Below are 16,577 nucleotides of genomic sequence, written 5' to 3'. Positions count from 1 at the left end.
TAAGTGACTTGGCTTCCCTGAACCTCAGTTTCTTCCCCTGTAAAATGGGAGCAATAACAGTGCTCACGTCTTAGAGCTGTATGCAGACATTCCAAAGATAAGGCACTGAACACAGAATAAAGATTCAGTTTCTGGAAACTCTGTTCATTGTGAAGAGCTTAGCACAGAGCTGTTCTCAGTAGCCAGTAGATGTTGTCACTGCTGTCTCAGATAGTCATGGAAGCACAGTCTCGGGGGGCCCCCAAACTTGCCATTTTTTAACCACCTGACAGACAAATGCTAGGCAGCTAGAGCAGGCTTTTGCCTCTCCTCTGGCTTAACCAGTTCTACACCTGTTAACTTTCATACTCAGGGGACCAAACACATTTTCACTCCTTATATTACTTCGGGTAGTGTGAATGCCGCCTGCTTCATCAGACGCTGAGCTATTTCTGATGGTGACCTTCTTGGTGTCTGTAGCTGGCCGCCACCTCCTCCTCCTCCTCTTCCTCCCCCAGATGGCCTTCAAAGATCTGCCTGTCACAAGCCAAATCTGTCATTCTGGACCCTTTTCTCCGGCCCTTCTGCACTGTAGGACCCAGCCATGAGGCAGAAACACATGGCCTTTTATTTAGGCCGAGCTCACCTGTTCTGGGCACGTGGGTGAAATACATTAGAGTTGCAGCTCTTGGAAAAGACATCCTGTATGGTTGGAAGAAGAATTATCTGCTTTATTAGAAAGCTTTTTTCCAACTTCCATGGGACTCTTTACCACATGTTAGCCCATTCCTCCCCCAACAGCTTCTTAGACAAATGGAGAGTATTATTCCCACATGATGGATGAACAAACTGAGGCCAAGAGATGCTTCATGACATTGGGCCCAGCACTGGATCAGGCCCTGATGCCATCAGGCCTGGCCTTTTAGAAGTAGGCAGGGTCATTGCTCTAAAACAAGACTGAATGAGGCAGGACATCCAAATGACTACTGTCTTCAAGAGTCATATTTACTATGGGAAGCCCTAAACTTGAACTAATTCAGACCTAGTGCCATTCCAGGATGTTTTTTGATCTCTGCTTTTGAAAATATTGTCCAGCCATTAGGTGAACCTCTAAAGCAGGGATCAGCAAATGTTTTCTGTTAAGGGCCAGAGAGAGTAAGTGTCTTCAGCTTTGCAACCAGAGTGTCTGTCACAACTATGCAACTCCACCATTATAGCATGAAAGCAGCCATAGACAATACATAAAAGAATGATTGTAGCTGTGTTCCAATAAAACTTTATTTAAACACACAGATGAAGGGCCACATTTGGCCCAAGGGCCATAGTTTCTTAACCTTTGATCTAGAACAGCGCTGTCCAGTAGAAATAGAATGCAAACGATAGGGCTTCCCTGGTGGCGCAGTGGTTAAGAATCTGCCTGCCAATGCAGGGGACACGGGTTCAAGCCCTGGTCCGGGAAGATTCCACGTGCAGTGGAGCAACTAAGCCCGTGGGCCATAACTACTGAGCCTGTGCTCTAGAGCCCGCGAGCCACAACTACTGAGCCCAAGTGCCACAACTACTGAAGCCCGTGTGCCTAGAGCCTGTGCTCTGCAACAAGAGAAGCCACCCAATGAGAAGCCCGCGCACTGCAGGGAAGAGTAGGCCCCGCTCTCCACTCTTCGCAACTAGAGAAAGCCCGCGCGCAGCAACAAAGACTCACCGCAGCCAAAAATAAATAAATAAATTTAAAAAAAAAAAGAATGCAAACGATATAAGTAATTTAAGTTTTTCTAGTAGCTACGTTATAAAAAGTAAAATGAAATAGGTGAGTTTAATTTTAATAATATATTTTATTGAACCCAGTATGTCCACAATATTATCATTTCAACATAAAATCAATATAAAAATTATTGAGATATTTTACATTCCTTTTTTCTTCCTAAGACTTAGAAATCCCGTATTTTACACGTACAGCCCATCTGAATTTGAATAGTCACATTTCAAGTGCTCACTGGCCACATGGGCTAGTGCTTACTGTTTTGGACAGCACAGCTTTAATGGGGCGGGCTGACATTATAAGGAGACAGTCGTACAGATAATCAATACACAACTGATAAACACCATGAATGGATAGTAGAGGGTGCTATGCATAGGGACCGGGAAACAATAAAGGGATCTTCTGTGACTTGCCCTCACCTCTGCCCTGAATTCCTTTTTAGAAGTCAATAGCAGGGCTTCTCTGGTGGTCCAGTGGTAAGGAATCCGCCTTCCAATGCAGGGGACGCAGGTTCGATCCCTGGTCGGGAACTAAGATCCCACATACCGCGGGGCAACTAAACCGGCGCACCACAACTACTGAGCTCGTGCGCCTCAACCAGAGAGCCCACGTGCTGCAAACTACAGAGAGAAAACCCGCACGCCACAACTAGAGAGAAACCCGAGCACTGCAACAAAGAACCCGTGCCGCAACAAAAGATCCCACATGCCTCCACGAAGACCCCACGTGCCGCAACTAAGACCCGACACAGCCAAAAAAATAAAGAAAGAAAAGAAAGAAATTAGAAGTCAATAGAACATTCTTACACCTATCGTAAACTCCAGCTACCACACATGCTGAGCATGGACGACTGTAAAATGAAGCATTCAGGCTTTGTGCTGGCTCATCTTTGATAATTCTCCATCTAGGGATCGGGAGATGAATTGCTTTTGTTTCTCATGGCTTTTCTTGGACCTCAGGTCAGCAGCATAGCAGCACCTGACCTGGTACAGCCATAGATAGCATCTCAAGGCATCAGCATCCAAATGGGGTCCGAGTGACTGTCCCCACTGGCTGGGATGGTTTTTCTATCCAGGAGAAAGGGGCCCACATCTGGATTCAGAACAGTAATTTCAACCCCCAGACCTGGTGTGAATCTCACTCTGCCATTTACTTACTGAGTGACCTTGGGCAAGTTACTTAACCTCGCTGAGTCTTGGTTTCCTCATCTGTACAATGGGGATAATGACAGCAGCTACCTTCAGTGATTGGTGTATGGAGAGGGATGATTATGAATAGTAAGCATCTGGTACATGGTAAACTCTGAATATTACATTAGTATTATTAGTAGTGCATCAAGGATGTCCCCCCAAACTCTGAATTAATTGCCCCCTCCCCACATTAATCTGGAGACTCCAGTGTTTGCATCACCTCCTCCTGTGTTACAGTTCCTCTTTGGCATTGCTGTGTCTCCCACTCAGCTGTGAGTCCCCAGAGCAGGAACTGTGTTTTGTACATCTTAGCAAGAATAAAAATCTTCCCGTTGCCTAGATTCTAGAACATTATTTCTGTCCATCACCATCTTCCCCTTCTGGGGAGATAATTCCTGATGTTCCTTCCACCCATCAAACTGGGTCAGTCTCCCCCCACTTACACACTCTCAAGCCCCCCTGTGCTTTTCCTTTGAAGCGTTTAGCACATGTAATTAATGAATTGTCTGGGGACTCTGCTTTAATGTCCGTCTCCCCGCTGGGCTGTGAGTCCTCTAAGGGTGGGGCTTGAGGCTGCCTTATCCATCGCTGAGTTCTCAGCTCACGGTTCATGGCACATAGCAGGTGCTCAGCAAATGTTTGCTGAATGTATGAGAGACTGTCATTCACTCTGGAAGGTAAGCGACCAGAGACTGCTCTCAGAATAACAACGGGAGAGCTTAAAGAGCTTTTGTAACTGACCTTTTCAAAATCACTTGCTCAACATCCACCATATATTTCTCTCCACCTCTCTTAAATAAAAAATTCTCTGTGGGCCTTGTAAAACCTTCAAGCCATGCTGTCCAATAGAAATATAATGTGATCCACACGTGTACTTTTATATTTTGTAGTACCTACATTTTAAAAAGTAAAATAAAACAGGTGAAATGAATTTTAATATATTTTATTTAACCCAGCACACCCAAAATTTTATCACTTCAACATGTAATCAACATAAGAATAGCTGATGAGCTATTGTACATTCTCATTTTTTGAACTAAGTCTTTGAAATCCGGTGCATATTTTGCACTCATAGCACATCTGGATTTGGACTTGCCACGTTTCAAGTGCTTAGTACCCACATGAGGCTCATGGCTGCCATATTGGAAGCTGCAGAGAAACTGCTATGGTTTTCAAATTCTTCTTCCCAGAGTGCCCTGCTGTGTGTGGAGGCGAGGCTTTTCTCAGGTGGTCTTCACAGGACACCAGAGATGAGCACAGCTGAAGTTTATCATCCAGCACTGGGCAAAACCTGTCCCCACAGGCAAGAAGGAAGGGGTTGATCATACCAAGAGGTGACATGTCTATGGGGCTTAATGCATGCTAGGAGTTTTGCAAAGGGCTTTACATTGTGTTAAGTCATTTGATCCTCTAGCGACGCTTTGAGGGAGGCTGTCATATTATTATCCCCGTTTTACAGGTGGGGAAGTAGAGGCACAGGGATTGAAGTGACCCACCTGTTCAAGGACACACGGATAATAAGTGGTGGAGCTGGGATTTGAACCCAGGCAGCCTGGCTCCAGGACCTGTGCCTCGGTTGATCACCTCTGTGAGCAGACTGTCTCAGAATTGGGCCCTGCCATTTCTCTACAATGGTGTCACAGACAGGATCTAGAGTCAGTGCTACCCACTTGGATTTGTTCATTCAACAAATTATGTTGAGCCCCTTCTGTGCACCAGACCACACGCTCACAGAGCTTACTTTGAGGGGAGGAATTCAGTAACAGACACTTCCCCAAATGGTGTTACTGGGATTCATAGGAAAAGCCCAGCTCTGATAGAGGGTGTTGACAAGTAGATGCTCTGATAGAGTCATCATTTAGCAATTTGGCACCAGAGGGAGAGGTATGTCAGTGCCAGGGGGAATAAAGCTCTGTTCCAGTCCAAAGGGGGATGCCAGCCCAGTGTGTCCTCAAGGAGGTAGGGATGGTGACCTGTGGGTGCCAGGAGCTTGGTCCAGAAGTATGCCAGGAAGGCCCAGGACTAATGCCAAGGGGACTGGCCAAGAAGAGCCAGCATCAAGGCAGCTGTGAGGCCGGAGCTCAGAATTCACAGCCAGGAGCGGAGGGATGAGTTGGTGCTGAGCCCCAGAAACACATCTTACAGAGTCTCACTGGCAGAACAATAAAAGTCCGTGAGCAAGAGAATGAATGCATGAAAGTAGCTCCTCACCACTGGCCATCCAGTCATTTGGTGTATTCATCAGTCAAGAGGCATTTATTGAGCACCTTTGGTATGCCGGGAACTGTTTCACAAACTGTCACTCTTGACATTTGTTGAAACTGATATCTTACTAGAGATTCAACAATTTCTCTTTAATTTTCAGTGGCAAGACATATTCCCCAGATGTGTCCCACTTTCCTACAAAATGTGTCATATTTGAACCTCCGACATTGCCCTTTAATAACAGGAATAATAGTAACAGCTGTTAATAACCTACTGTTGTGCCAGGCCCTGTGCTAAGCACTTATATATAGCTTCTTTAATCCTCACAACAGGCCTAAGAGGTAGTTTCTATTATTTACCTCCATTTTACAGATGAGGAAACTGAGGATCAGAGAGGGGTAGTGACTTGCCCAAGGTCACACAGCCAGATGCAGTGGAGCTGAAACTTGAACCCAGACTTTCTACTCCATACTTTTTTCTTTTTTTTTTTTTCTAACAGGCAAAGGCTATTTATTTAGAACTTGCTCTGGCAAAGGAGTCAGCCACCATCACCTGAATTTTGGCAGTCTACTCCATACTTCTCCCTTCTTCATTTCCCTTCTTCCTCCCCCCAATCCTGTGTTTGCACATGTAGAAAATGATCAAATTTGCTTCTAGACACAGATGCCGTGGTCACACGTGATTCTTTCTCTTGTTGTTTCCAAAGGTGGTGGCTCTTAGTAAGAGAAGTCAGGAGGCCGAAGCCGCTTTCCTGAGCGTTTACAAGCAGTTAATTGAAGCACCAGGTAAGAAATGCTTGGGCTCCATGAGTGAATAATTAACAAAAATAAACTGCTGTTAGGCCTGTTACACAGGGACCTCCTCTCAGTGGCATCTGGGGACAGGCCAAGACTCCTGGGTGAGGCCAGGCCCTCCATGGGTAGGAATTGTAGGGACTGAGGGGGTCTACACCCAGTCTGGTGTGATGTGTCCCCACACGACTCCTCCATCTTACCCCACTGCCTTCCAACATCAGCCAGGGAGCTTTGGGGGGCTCCTGGTAAGATCTCCCACCTGGATCTCCTTGGGGAGCCGAGTGTCTTGCCCACCAGAACCCCCATCCCTTTGCCACAAGGGGCAGAAGGCACCCAGTGTTCTCTGCCAGCAGAGGGCGCTGGAGGAAAGACTGCAAATGTTTCCTCCAACATGGCACAGCCAACCTCAAAAACTTGATTTTCCTCAAAAACCAAACCTAAAAGAGCATATACTGTATGACTCCATTTACATAAAATATGAAGACAGGCAAAAATTAATGTCAGCACTATTCACAATGGCTAAAAGGGGGAACAACCCAAATGTCCATCAGTGGATGAATAAGTAAAATGTGGTTTACCAATCCAGTGGAATATTATTTAGCCATAAAAAGTAATGAAGTACTGACACATGCTACAGAGTGGATGAACCTTAAAAACATGCTGCTGAGTGAAAGAAGCCAGATACAAGAGGTCACACAGTTTATGATTTCATTTGTATGACGTACCCAAAATAGGCAAATCTATAGAGACAGAAATCAGATTGGTGGTTACCGATCTGGGGGCAGGAGAGAATGGGGAGTGAATGCTTAATGGGTATGAGGTTTCCTTTTAGGGGAATAAAAATGTTCTGGAACTAGATAGAGGTGGTGGTTGCAGAACATCATGAATGTACTAACTGGCACTGAATTGTTCACTATAAAACGGTAAATTTTGCGTTACAGAATTTCACCTAAAAAAAAAAAAAAAGGCACCTGTGCTGTTAGAAGTCAAGAGAGTGGTTTCTCTTGGATGGGGCGATAGTTCCTGGGAGGGGCCTTTGGGGGCTGGAGATGTTGCTTCTTGATCTGGGTGTGGATTACAGAAGTATGATCAGCTTGAGAGCCTTCAACTGTGTACCTAAATATGTAGATATACTTCTGCAAAAAGTTTCCCTTTTTTAAAATGGCCCGTCCTCTGCAACGTTTTCATTTATTGACCTAGAGATGGGAACCCAGAATGTAGTGATTTGCTTAATAATGGTGGAGCTGGGAGAAGACTCCACTGTGCTAACTCCCTCCACCCACACAGCTGCAGGAATTAGTGCTATCAGGGGTGATTGGGGCTGGGGGTTTATGAAGAAGAAAATGAGATCCCACTCTAGGCTGAGCCATGGAGAAGGCAAAGTCATTTATATTTGATGTCAAGGTTGTTTGTGAGATCTTTGTGCAGGGGATGGGAAAGTCCCTCGTTCCATCTGTCTTGGGCAATTGTGGTGGTTTAAATAGTGTCCTCCCAAAATTTATGTCCACTCTGAACCTCGTAGTGTGACCTTATTTGGAAACAGGGTCTTTGCAGATGTAATTAGTTAAGGATCTCGAGATGAGATCATCCTGGACTTTGGGAGGACCCTAAATCCAATGAAGGGTGTCCTTATAAGAAGAGAAGAGGGAGTTTTGGGACACAGACACAGGGAAGAGGGCCATGGAAGACAGAGGCAGAGTTTGGGGTGATGCAACTACAAGCCAAGGAATGCCTTAGACCACCAGGAGCTGGAAGAGGCAAGGAAGGATCCTCCGCTAGAGCCTTCAGAAGGAGCACAGTCCTGACAGCACCTTGATTTTGGACTTCTGGCCTCCAGAACTGTGAGAGAATAAACACTTTTGTGGTTTTAAGCCACCTTAGTGGGCGGTGCTCTGTTATGGCTTCCCCAGGAAACTAATACAGCAACAGTGATGTGAAGCTTCCCCTCCAAAAGCACATGGGCTGGGTGGTGAGGGAAGTCTTCTAGCCTGTTCTGCTCAAAGTGTAGTCCACGGACCAGCAGCATTGGCTTCGCCTGGAGCTCGTTAGAAATACAGAACCTCGGGCCACTGAAGCCTCTGCATTTTAACAAGCTCCCCAGGGGATCTGGGAGCACGTCACAGTTAGAGAAGCACCGGCCAGGTGTAGAAGTTGCATGTGCTCTACCCTCTGCATGTTACAAGCCCCAAGGGAACAGGCCCTACCAGTCCCTGTCTCCCTGGCACCAAGAGGTTGAGTCCAGTGCCTGATGCCTCACAGCCAGGAAGAGATGGGACTCAGCTCTTGATACATTCAACAACTGTTTCCAGAATGTCTGCTCATGTCACAACTTGGCTACTCATGGGAGGTTATGTTCGTTTCCCATTGCTGTAACAAACTACCACAAACTGGGTGGCTTAAAACAACAAATCCTTATTCTCTCTCTGTTCTGGAGGCCAGAAGTCTGAAATCAAGGTGTTGGCAGGGCTGTGCTCCCTCCGAAGACAAACACTGTTTGGTTTAGGGAGCAGAAAGCTGAGTAACTTACATCCTTCACGTTACAGACTGTATTTCAATAGGGGAGGACTCTTCCTTACCTCTTCCAGCTTCTGGTGGCTCCAGGTGTCCCTTGGCTTGTGGCTGCATCACTCCAATCTCTGCCTCTGTCTGCACATGGCCTTCTTCTCTCTGTGTCTCTGAGTCCCAAATACCCCTCTCCGTTCTCTTATAAGGACACTGGTCATTGGATTTAGGCCCCACTCAGATAATCCAGGATGATCTCATCTCAAGATCCTTAACTTAATTACATTTGCAAAAGACCCTTTTCCATAAAAGGTCTCATTTACAGGTTCCAGGCATTAGGACACGGATGTATGTTTTGGGGTCACCATTCAGCCCACTGCAGAGGCACCTGCAGACTCGACTCGCTCTGCTCCAGTCCCGTGCTCTCCCTGATTCTGCACTCGCAGGAAGGCAGCATGGCCACATGGGTTTTCTCAGTTAGAATGCTTTGGCGGCAAGAATGGCTGGACCCAGACAGCACAGCCCTCCAGGCTCTGTGGCTCCCCTGCCGGGACATGGCTCTGTGGTATGAAGCCAAGACAGCTGTGTCTGCAGCCCTGGTTGTTATCACCCTTGCTGAGGACCACACCAGGCATGTGGCCGAGAGTCCGAGAGGCCGCCCCATTCCTTGCAGCCTTTTTGCTTATGATGTCTCCACCCTTATCAGAGCTATCTGGGAAAAAATTTGGAAAAATACACCCTCTTATTTCCCACTCCTTTCAATTCTTTGGGTTGCACAGTCTCAGTGGCGAATGACAGTGGAGGGTGACCCAGTACAGACCCCAGAGATACCTCCCACGAGTCCACATGCCCAGCTTCTCCACCAGGCCTCATAGTACCTTTCCACTGTCATTTGCCGCTGAGACTGTGCAACCCAAAGCACCAGGGGGCAGCACTGAGATGGGCTTGTGTTTCCAGGCTCAGACCCCAGTTCAAATCCTGCCTGTACCACTTTCTCATTGGGTAACTGTGGATGAATTAATTCACCTCCCTGAGCTTCAGTCTTCACTTCTATAAATTGGGAATAATATCAGAGTCTGTCTCATACAGTCATTGGGAGGCTTCAGCGTGCATGGCACATAGTGGCGCTTGCTAAGTGTTAACTGTTCTTATCATCATCTCTGTGTCCCTAGGACAAGTGAACTTCTCCAAGCCTGGGACTGAGTCATAGTAAACCTGTGTACCCTGAATCCAGTACACAGTAGGCACCTAATAATTGTTTGTTGAATGAATTAGGAATAAGATTCAGACGCAGAAAGTGGGAGAAGAGTTATTTGAATGAAAAGGTACTTTTTTCAACTAGTGCTTTCTGCTTGTCACGTGTTTATCTACTCAGGTGGCATTTATTGAGTGCCTCCTATGTGCCCAGCACTCACTAGACACTGGGAACATAGCCATGAGCCTGCCGATACAGACACGGGCCCAGACCTCAGAGGACTTGCATTCTGGTGGCAGAGGTAAACAGATCATCACTCAAGTAACCTGTTGTCTCAAACCCAGGGGAGCGTTTGGGGGTGAGAAGGGGCTTACAGCCCCCATGTGGGAGAGAGCATCATTTGTGGGGTTCACTATGGGACCCTCATCTTTCTGAAAATATGTTAACCCACGAGGCCAGAACCGCAGTGCCAGTCAGGGACCGTGAGCGCTCCTGAGATTGGCATGGAACTTCCTGGAAGGTTCCCGTGCCCTCTTGCCCCTCTCCCCAAACGGTCATTCCAAGCCTAGTGCTGACTCCACGTGTCTGATATCCCAACTCTACTCCCCAGAAATGGAGGGGTGGGGGGGACGTACATCCCCAGCTGTCACCGAGCTAGAGAACGAGGAGCCTTAACTGATGGAGACATACCATACGAACAGCCCCTTCAGGGCTCTAATTCATTTGCAAGACATTTAAGAATAACAAAATGTTCTAATGATTTCTTAGGGGAATTAGGAGGACATATTTTTGTTCTCATTAAATTGTATCCTCAGACACAAGAACCAAATGTCAGATGTGCTGCTGGTGCTCGGAGCTTCCCTGCCGCACACGCCGCCCCAGCCCCTCCATAAAAATAACACTCCTGGAAAATTGGCCAGGATGAACACTCTCCTGTTTTTATACTTCTTGACAGGCAAATTATTTGTCGAAATACTTCCCCTCCACACCTCCCCCCCGAAGCCACACAAGTCCTGATTCAACATTTTTGTTTTGAGTGACTGCTGCCAACACAAATCTTTGGCAGAGAATGCGATATAGCGTGATTGCTCAGCAAGTATTTTGATAAGTGTGCAGCCTGTATGTCTGTAATTATGAAAGAAAACCGTAAATCTTTTGGATATTGTTCACACAGATGTGGCGTGAAGTGAGGAAAAAAAGCAGTAAAACGTGTTAAAAGCATAATTAATGTCATTGTTGTAGAGGATGATTTGATTTAAACCTTTCTGACTTATGTACCGGTGACGGCTGATTTCTTTATTGCGTTCGTAGAGTCACTAGGTACTGACCCAAGCTTCAGAGAGCTAACTTATTAACTGAGTGATTAGTTAAAAGCAAAAAGAAAGAAATTTAAAAAGAAAACAAGGAAAGAGCAAGTAAGAGGGCAGGCAGAGGAACACTGCTGAAGAGATAAGAAGGGAGAGGTGAGTGCCCCAAAAAAAATTTTTTTTTTTTTCTGCTTTACTTTGGTTTTTAAAAATCTGATGCAGGAGATGGCAACTCCTCACAGGCATTCCTCTCCCTGTTCCTCCTTTCAGGAGGCAAGGCTGGGCAGCTTAGGTTGATCGAGCTGTAGCATCAGACACAGTGGGGTGGGACTCTCAGCTTGGTGTTTTTGAGCCGTGTGACCTTGGGCAGGGGCCTGAACCTCTCTGACTCTGGTTTCTGTGTCTTTAGCAGAGGGATAATAGAACCTGTTCATCAGTCAATGTGAGGATTCTATACCTATACATGAAAGCATTTGGCAGGTTGGATAATCAGCAGCCCACTGCAAAGCTGACATCAGGGTATAAGTTACGTGAGTCACACGCATTGGCTGTGGATTTCATACAGCTCTGTCAATTATCAAGGACGTGGGGTGAGAGGTTTACACTACAGGGTTACTGAATGTGCAGTAGGACAATACTTTCCAATGTTTAGGATTTTTAAATTTTTCTCCGCAATTATAAAAGTTGCATGTACCTACTGTCAAATTCAGAAAATACGGAAATAGGAGGGGAAAACTACCTACTAGAAGAGCAGTGGTAATATTTTGTTGTTTTTCCTATCTGATCTTTTCTGCATGTGCTTTTTCAAAATGGTCATTCATTCTGCACGTACCATTTTCAATCCTGCTTCCTTTCACCCACTACAAGCATCTGTATTTCTCTGTGTGATTACAGATTCTGAGTAACTTTGGTTCCTCTTGTGTAACAGTCTCTTGTGTGGCTGTATTGTAATATACTGAACCCCATTCCCAACACTGGGTATTCGGGGTTCTTGGGAACACAAGGCGTATCGGTACTGTACTGTAGTTATAAGAGTGAGGAAGAAAACTTGGGAAAGAGAATGTATTGTAGCCACGTATTGACCACAAACCCAGGAAAAGTGGTCAGAAAGAATAAGAATTTTTTTCCTCCTTGTTGATTTATTTTGTACTTCTTTGTTTATTAGTTACACTAAATATCTTTTCACATGTTATGAACCACTCATATTTATTCTTTTGTAAATCACTGATTCATGTACCCTTAGCCCATTTTTCTATCAGAGAGATCATTTTCTTATTGATTTGTAGATACTCTTTGTATATTAGAGATACTAACCTTTGTCCTGGTAAATGTGTTTCATATCTTCTCCCCTAGTTTGCCTTTTGTTTCTTAACTTTGTTTACAATGTCTCTTGTATATGATACATGGCAGGCATTCAAAAAATATTTGCAGAAAGTAGGAAATCTTACCAGACCTTTGCTTTATGGCTTCTGGATTTATTGTCATATTTTAAAAAACCTCTCTCGCCTGAAGGTTGTAGGATTTTTTAAGTACTTTTGTGATCTGAATTTTTAGAAATTTGAATCTTTGAAGCATTTGAAATATATGGTGATGGAAGTAGAAAGGGGGGTTAAGAATTTAACATTGTGTTTGTCCCAAATGACTAGTTCTACTGCCATCTAGTGGATAAGCCACCTTTGCAGATAAAGGCAATACAGATTTTAGTGTAATGAGAGACCCATTGCTGTCTTTGGCTGCCCTCACCTCCTTCCCTTCCTCCCTGTATATGCCTCTGCCCATTTGGTCCTGTTGAGCTCAGGGGAGCACAGAAGGGTAATATAAAAGGTTATTTAACCCATAAAAAAAGGAAAAGTTTAACAGCAGATTTTCCAGAGATGGTACTTAATTTCAAAAGGCATTGTCTCCCCATTTTCTGCCACACCTTTGCCTCTGCCATTTCTTCTACCAGGAGTGCCCTTTCCCCCTGGCCACCTGTCTGATTTTTTACTACTCCTGGCAGCTAAGGGTTGAAAGGTGATTAAAGGAAAGCATCCAGCATGATGCTGGTACCCAGTGGGTGCTCAATAAACGGCTGCTCCCTTTCAGAAGGGATGACAGGCGTTTCAGCTGTGGCTTTTCATCAGCTCATTCTCTGAGCACCTACCATGTGCTGAGCCCTGTGGGAACTCAAACTTGAGTCCTGCCCTGCCCTTGGAGTCCAGCAGGCGCCACATGCCCCAAAGACAGACGGCCAGAACACCCAGCAGAAAAAGGGCTTCAAGGTGGGAAGGCCAGGAGAGGTGCCTCAGGGAGAGCAGCCTTTGAATTTAAACGATGAGCTACCATCCTTGTGGGGCGGTTTCTTGGGTGCTCCCTGTGTGTCAGGCAGTGCGCTCAGCCCCTTACAGAAAGGATTTCACTTATCCCCTCTGCCCCTTGGAGGTAAGTATTGCCATCCTGCCCTGCTGTGTGGCTGAGGCAATGCAGGATCAGAGAGGTCAAGCCACTTGCCCAAGGTCACACAGCAGAGAGGTAGTGGAGCCTGAATCTTGATCCCTGGCTCCAAACCCAGATGCAGGATTAACTTTAAAATTGAAAAGGTTGGGGGACTTCCCTGGCCGTCCAATGGTTAAGACTCCATGCTACCAATGCAGGGGGCCCGGGTTCGATCCCTGGTCAGGGAACTAAGATTCCGCATGCTGCACGGTGTGGCCAAAAAAGAAAAAAAAATTGAAAGGGTTGGAACAAAAACATTAGAGATTTGCCATCTAAATACAGTGAAAAACAGCTAAGGGTCTTTGCTGCCAGTAAGTTGAGAGGTTCTAGGGTGAGAGGATGAGCCCTTTGTAGAAATGCAGATGTGTTAGCTGGAGGAAGAACGTTACCCCTCACAGACAAGTACACCTGGTCCTCCTGGCCCAGGGCTCCAAAGGCTGGTACTTTTCTTGAGGAGAAATTGAGTCACAAAGCTCCAAATTCAGGGAGCAGAGAGATGCCAGGAGGAGCGCTAGCAGGACTCTAGGCTGAAGGACCCTCTCACAGGGTGGGGCCAGTCCCCCTTCTGCCACCGTGCATCCTGTGTCACACCTGACTTCTTTGATCCTCAGTTTCCCCACTTGTGAAATATGGATAATGATCTCACCTAGGTATAGGCCCATTGGGTGGATTCAGTGGGAATGGAGAACACTTAACATGGTGCCTGGCACAGAGTAGTAGCCCCATGCAATTCATTCAACGGACACTGAACTCCTACTGTTTGATAGGCACTCTCCTCAACACCAGGGGCACAATGTTAAGCAAAACAGACACTGTCCCTGCCTGCCTGGAACTTCCTGTGCAGCTTAGTCTATGGAAACTTCGCTTTTATTACAATGGACATGGATTTGAGTCCCAGCTCTGCCGCTCCCTGGATGGGTAACCTTGAGTAACTAGCTCTACCTCTCTGAGCCTCTGTTTCCTCCTCTGGAAAAGCACACTTACCTTCTGGTACCTCTGGGAGGATTAAGCAAGGTGAAGAGTACAAAATCCTAAACTGGTGTCTGGCACACAGTAAATGCTCAGTAGACCAGTGGCTGCCGTTGCTGTTGGTGGTGGTGTTACTGTTACATCACCACCCAGTGCCAAGAAGGAAGACCCTCTCCAGACCCTCTGTCCATGCTTAAGCCGGGAGACCCCGAAGCAGCCAGCCCTAGCGATGGAGGGAAGAAAGCACGGCCCCCATTTGCATACAAGGGCTGGGCAGCCCATCTGCTATCAAAAAGTTAGGATTAAAGGATCAAAGTTAGGCTCGCTGCCGCCGTCAGTAGCCTGAACCTCCTGCCCACACAGGCGCCCGGAGCCGGGGCCCAGATGGGAGAAGGCTTCTGTCTCAGAGATACTTTGGAGGGGCACACGCATACTTCTGCATATATGTGTTTCTAAACAGCCTCTCGGACAGCCTTTGCGGCTCCAGCTTTCCTAAAAAAAGCTCTGAGCACCGCTTTCCTTCAGATGGACACAGTGGGAGGAATGAGACATCTTTCCCTAGATTCACGACTCTCCCACACAGCCCCATAGACACTTTTTTAAAAAAACACCAACAGCATCAGCTAGTGGTAGAAGGTGGAATAGATGATGTTCTATCCATCTCCTCCTACAGCGGCTTTGGAAAGCCTGGTGTGAGATTAAAATATTATAAATCCGTTGGCAGTATTCTCTAGGGGTTTAGGTCCAACGTAACCAAAATGAATTAGTCATTTTATTAAGCAGTTTATGCATAAAGAGCAAGTTGATGGCTGTAAGACAAAGGCACTCTACTTCCTGACGACGTTCCCCCTCCCCGCGTGCCCATCAGGACCTGCCACCTCGGATGGTTCATATTTGATCTTCCGTGTCTGCCAACGTGCTTAATTAATCCAAAGGATATGTAGTCAAACACTTCTGATTTGGGGTCCCCTGTTTTGGGCTTTTTTATTCAGGTTGGATCTAAAGCCGTTTGATTCCCGCTGCCACTGCCCTTGTCTATATACTGACAGTGTGTATGTTGCAGGAGTGAAGTGGGGGAAATAAAGCCCCGCTCACAGCTCTGGGCAGCCACGTGTCTCGGCTGAAAGGTTTCCAGTGGAAGCGCTGAGCCCGGCAGAAAGCCAGGCTCCCTGGCTCCCGACGCGGAGCTACAGGGATATTCTGTCACTTCTCCTGACACTGGGGTATGCGGCTTGCCAGACGTTGGAGGGGGAACACAGGTCGCTTTGGAGACTGGGGGTCAGCGGGACCCCGCGCTTCCCCAAGTGGGGTCACCTGACATAGGAACAGCCTTGGTGTACCTGGCGCAACACAGACTTTGAATACATTGCGCACCAGGTATCACCTTTCTAGTTCCTTCTAGAGAAAGTCTCAGTCAGGTGCTAAAGCATCTTAAATGCCTATAGAACACCTGTTAATCTCTCCTTTTAACCAAGGAAGAGCCGGCCTCAAGCTCAAGGTCTTGAGCAGGCAATGGGGATGTAACTAGAATTTAATAACATCAGTCTCTTGATTTTTCCTTTGTATTTATTTTAATGGTTAAAACACCTTTTTATGATACAGAATCCCAATGATCTACTTACAATAGTGAAACAAATATTCCTTTAAAATACATTTAAGTTAAAAACATCAAATCACGTAAGGACAGATATCAAGTTGGTAATATTTTGGGGGGCAAGTGGATACAGCTTAAGGTGTGACATGAGTCAGCAGCATTTGACGATTGGGCCACCCTGGGTTCAAATCCAGCTCTGCCTCTTTCAGCAAGTGGCTTCCCTCTGCTGGGCTGCAGTTTTCTCATCTGGAAAATGGGGAGGATAGCAATGTCTCATGTGGTTGTTTTGATGATTAAATGAGGTATAAATATCTGCAAAGTACCTGGCGTATGTCAGGGTGCGGGGGGTGGTGGGGATGAAGAAATGTCAGTTCCCTGGAGCTTTTGGCTCAAGATGCTGGGTGGGCAGCTCATCTGCTCTTTACTCCAGCTTCCTGGATATGGGTGCCCCATCTGCCCCAGAATGAATGTTTGCTAGAGTTGGGAGGAAGAAGACCAGAAACTAGTGTTTGAAGAGCCAGAGCCTGCTCTGAACCCAATCACCACCCACCAGCACCCAGACCAGCCTACAGGGAGGAGAGGTGAAGCTGGCACCGAGAATTACCCGG

At 46.4% G+C, this 16,577-nt stretch overlaps 1 protein-coding gene across 7 annotated transcripts in view; it reads left to right on the top strand.

Annotated features, from left to right (window-relative positions):
* CUX2 (cut like homeobox 2) overlaps positions 1-16,577 on the top strand; it is a 266,060-nt gene that overhangs the window by 198,751 nt on the left and 50,732 nt on the right. For all 7 annotated transcript variants that reach the window (XM_082355808.1, XM_082355805.1, XM_082355809.1 and 4 more), the window contains one exon: positions 5,840-5,918. In XM_082355808.1, the coding sequence (XP_082211934.1) occupies positions 5,840-5,918 (79 nt within the window). The remainder of the gene's footprint in view (positions 1-5,839; positions 5,919-16,577) is intronic.

The sequence above is a fragment of the Balaenoptera borealis genome, assembly GCF_965194805.1.
Source record: "Balaenoptera borealis genome assembly, chromosome: 14".
Taxonomy (NCBI): domain Eukaryota; kingdom Metazoa; phylum Chordata; class Mammalia; order Artiodactyla; family Balaenopteridae; genus Balaenoptera; species Balaenoptera borealis.
The sequence above is the reverse complement of the archived record's forward strand: the minus strand, read 5'-3'. Positions and strand labels throughout refer to the sequence as shown.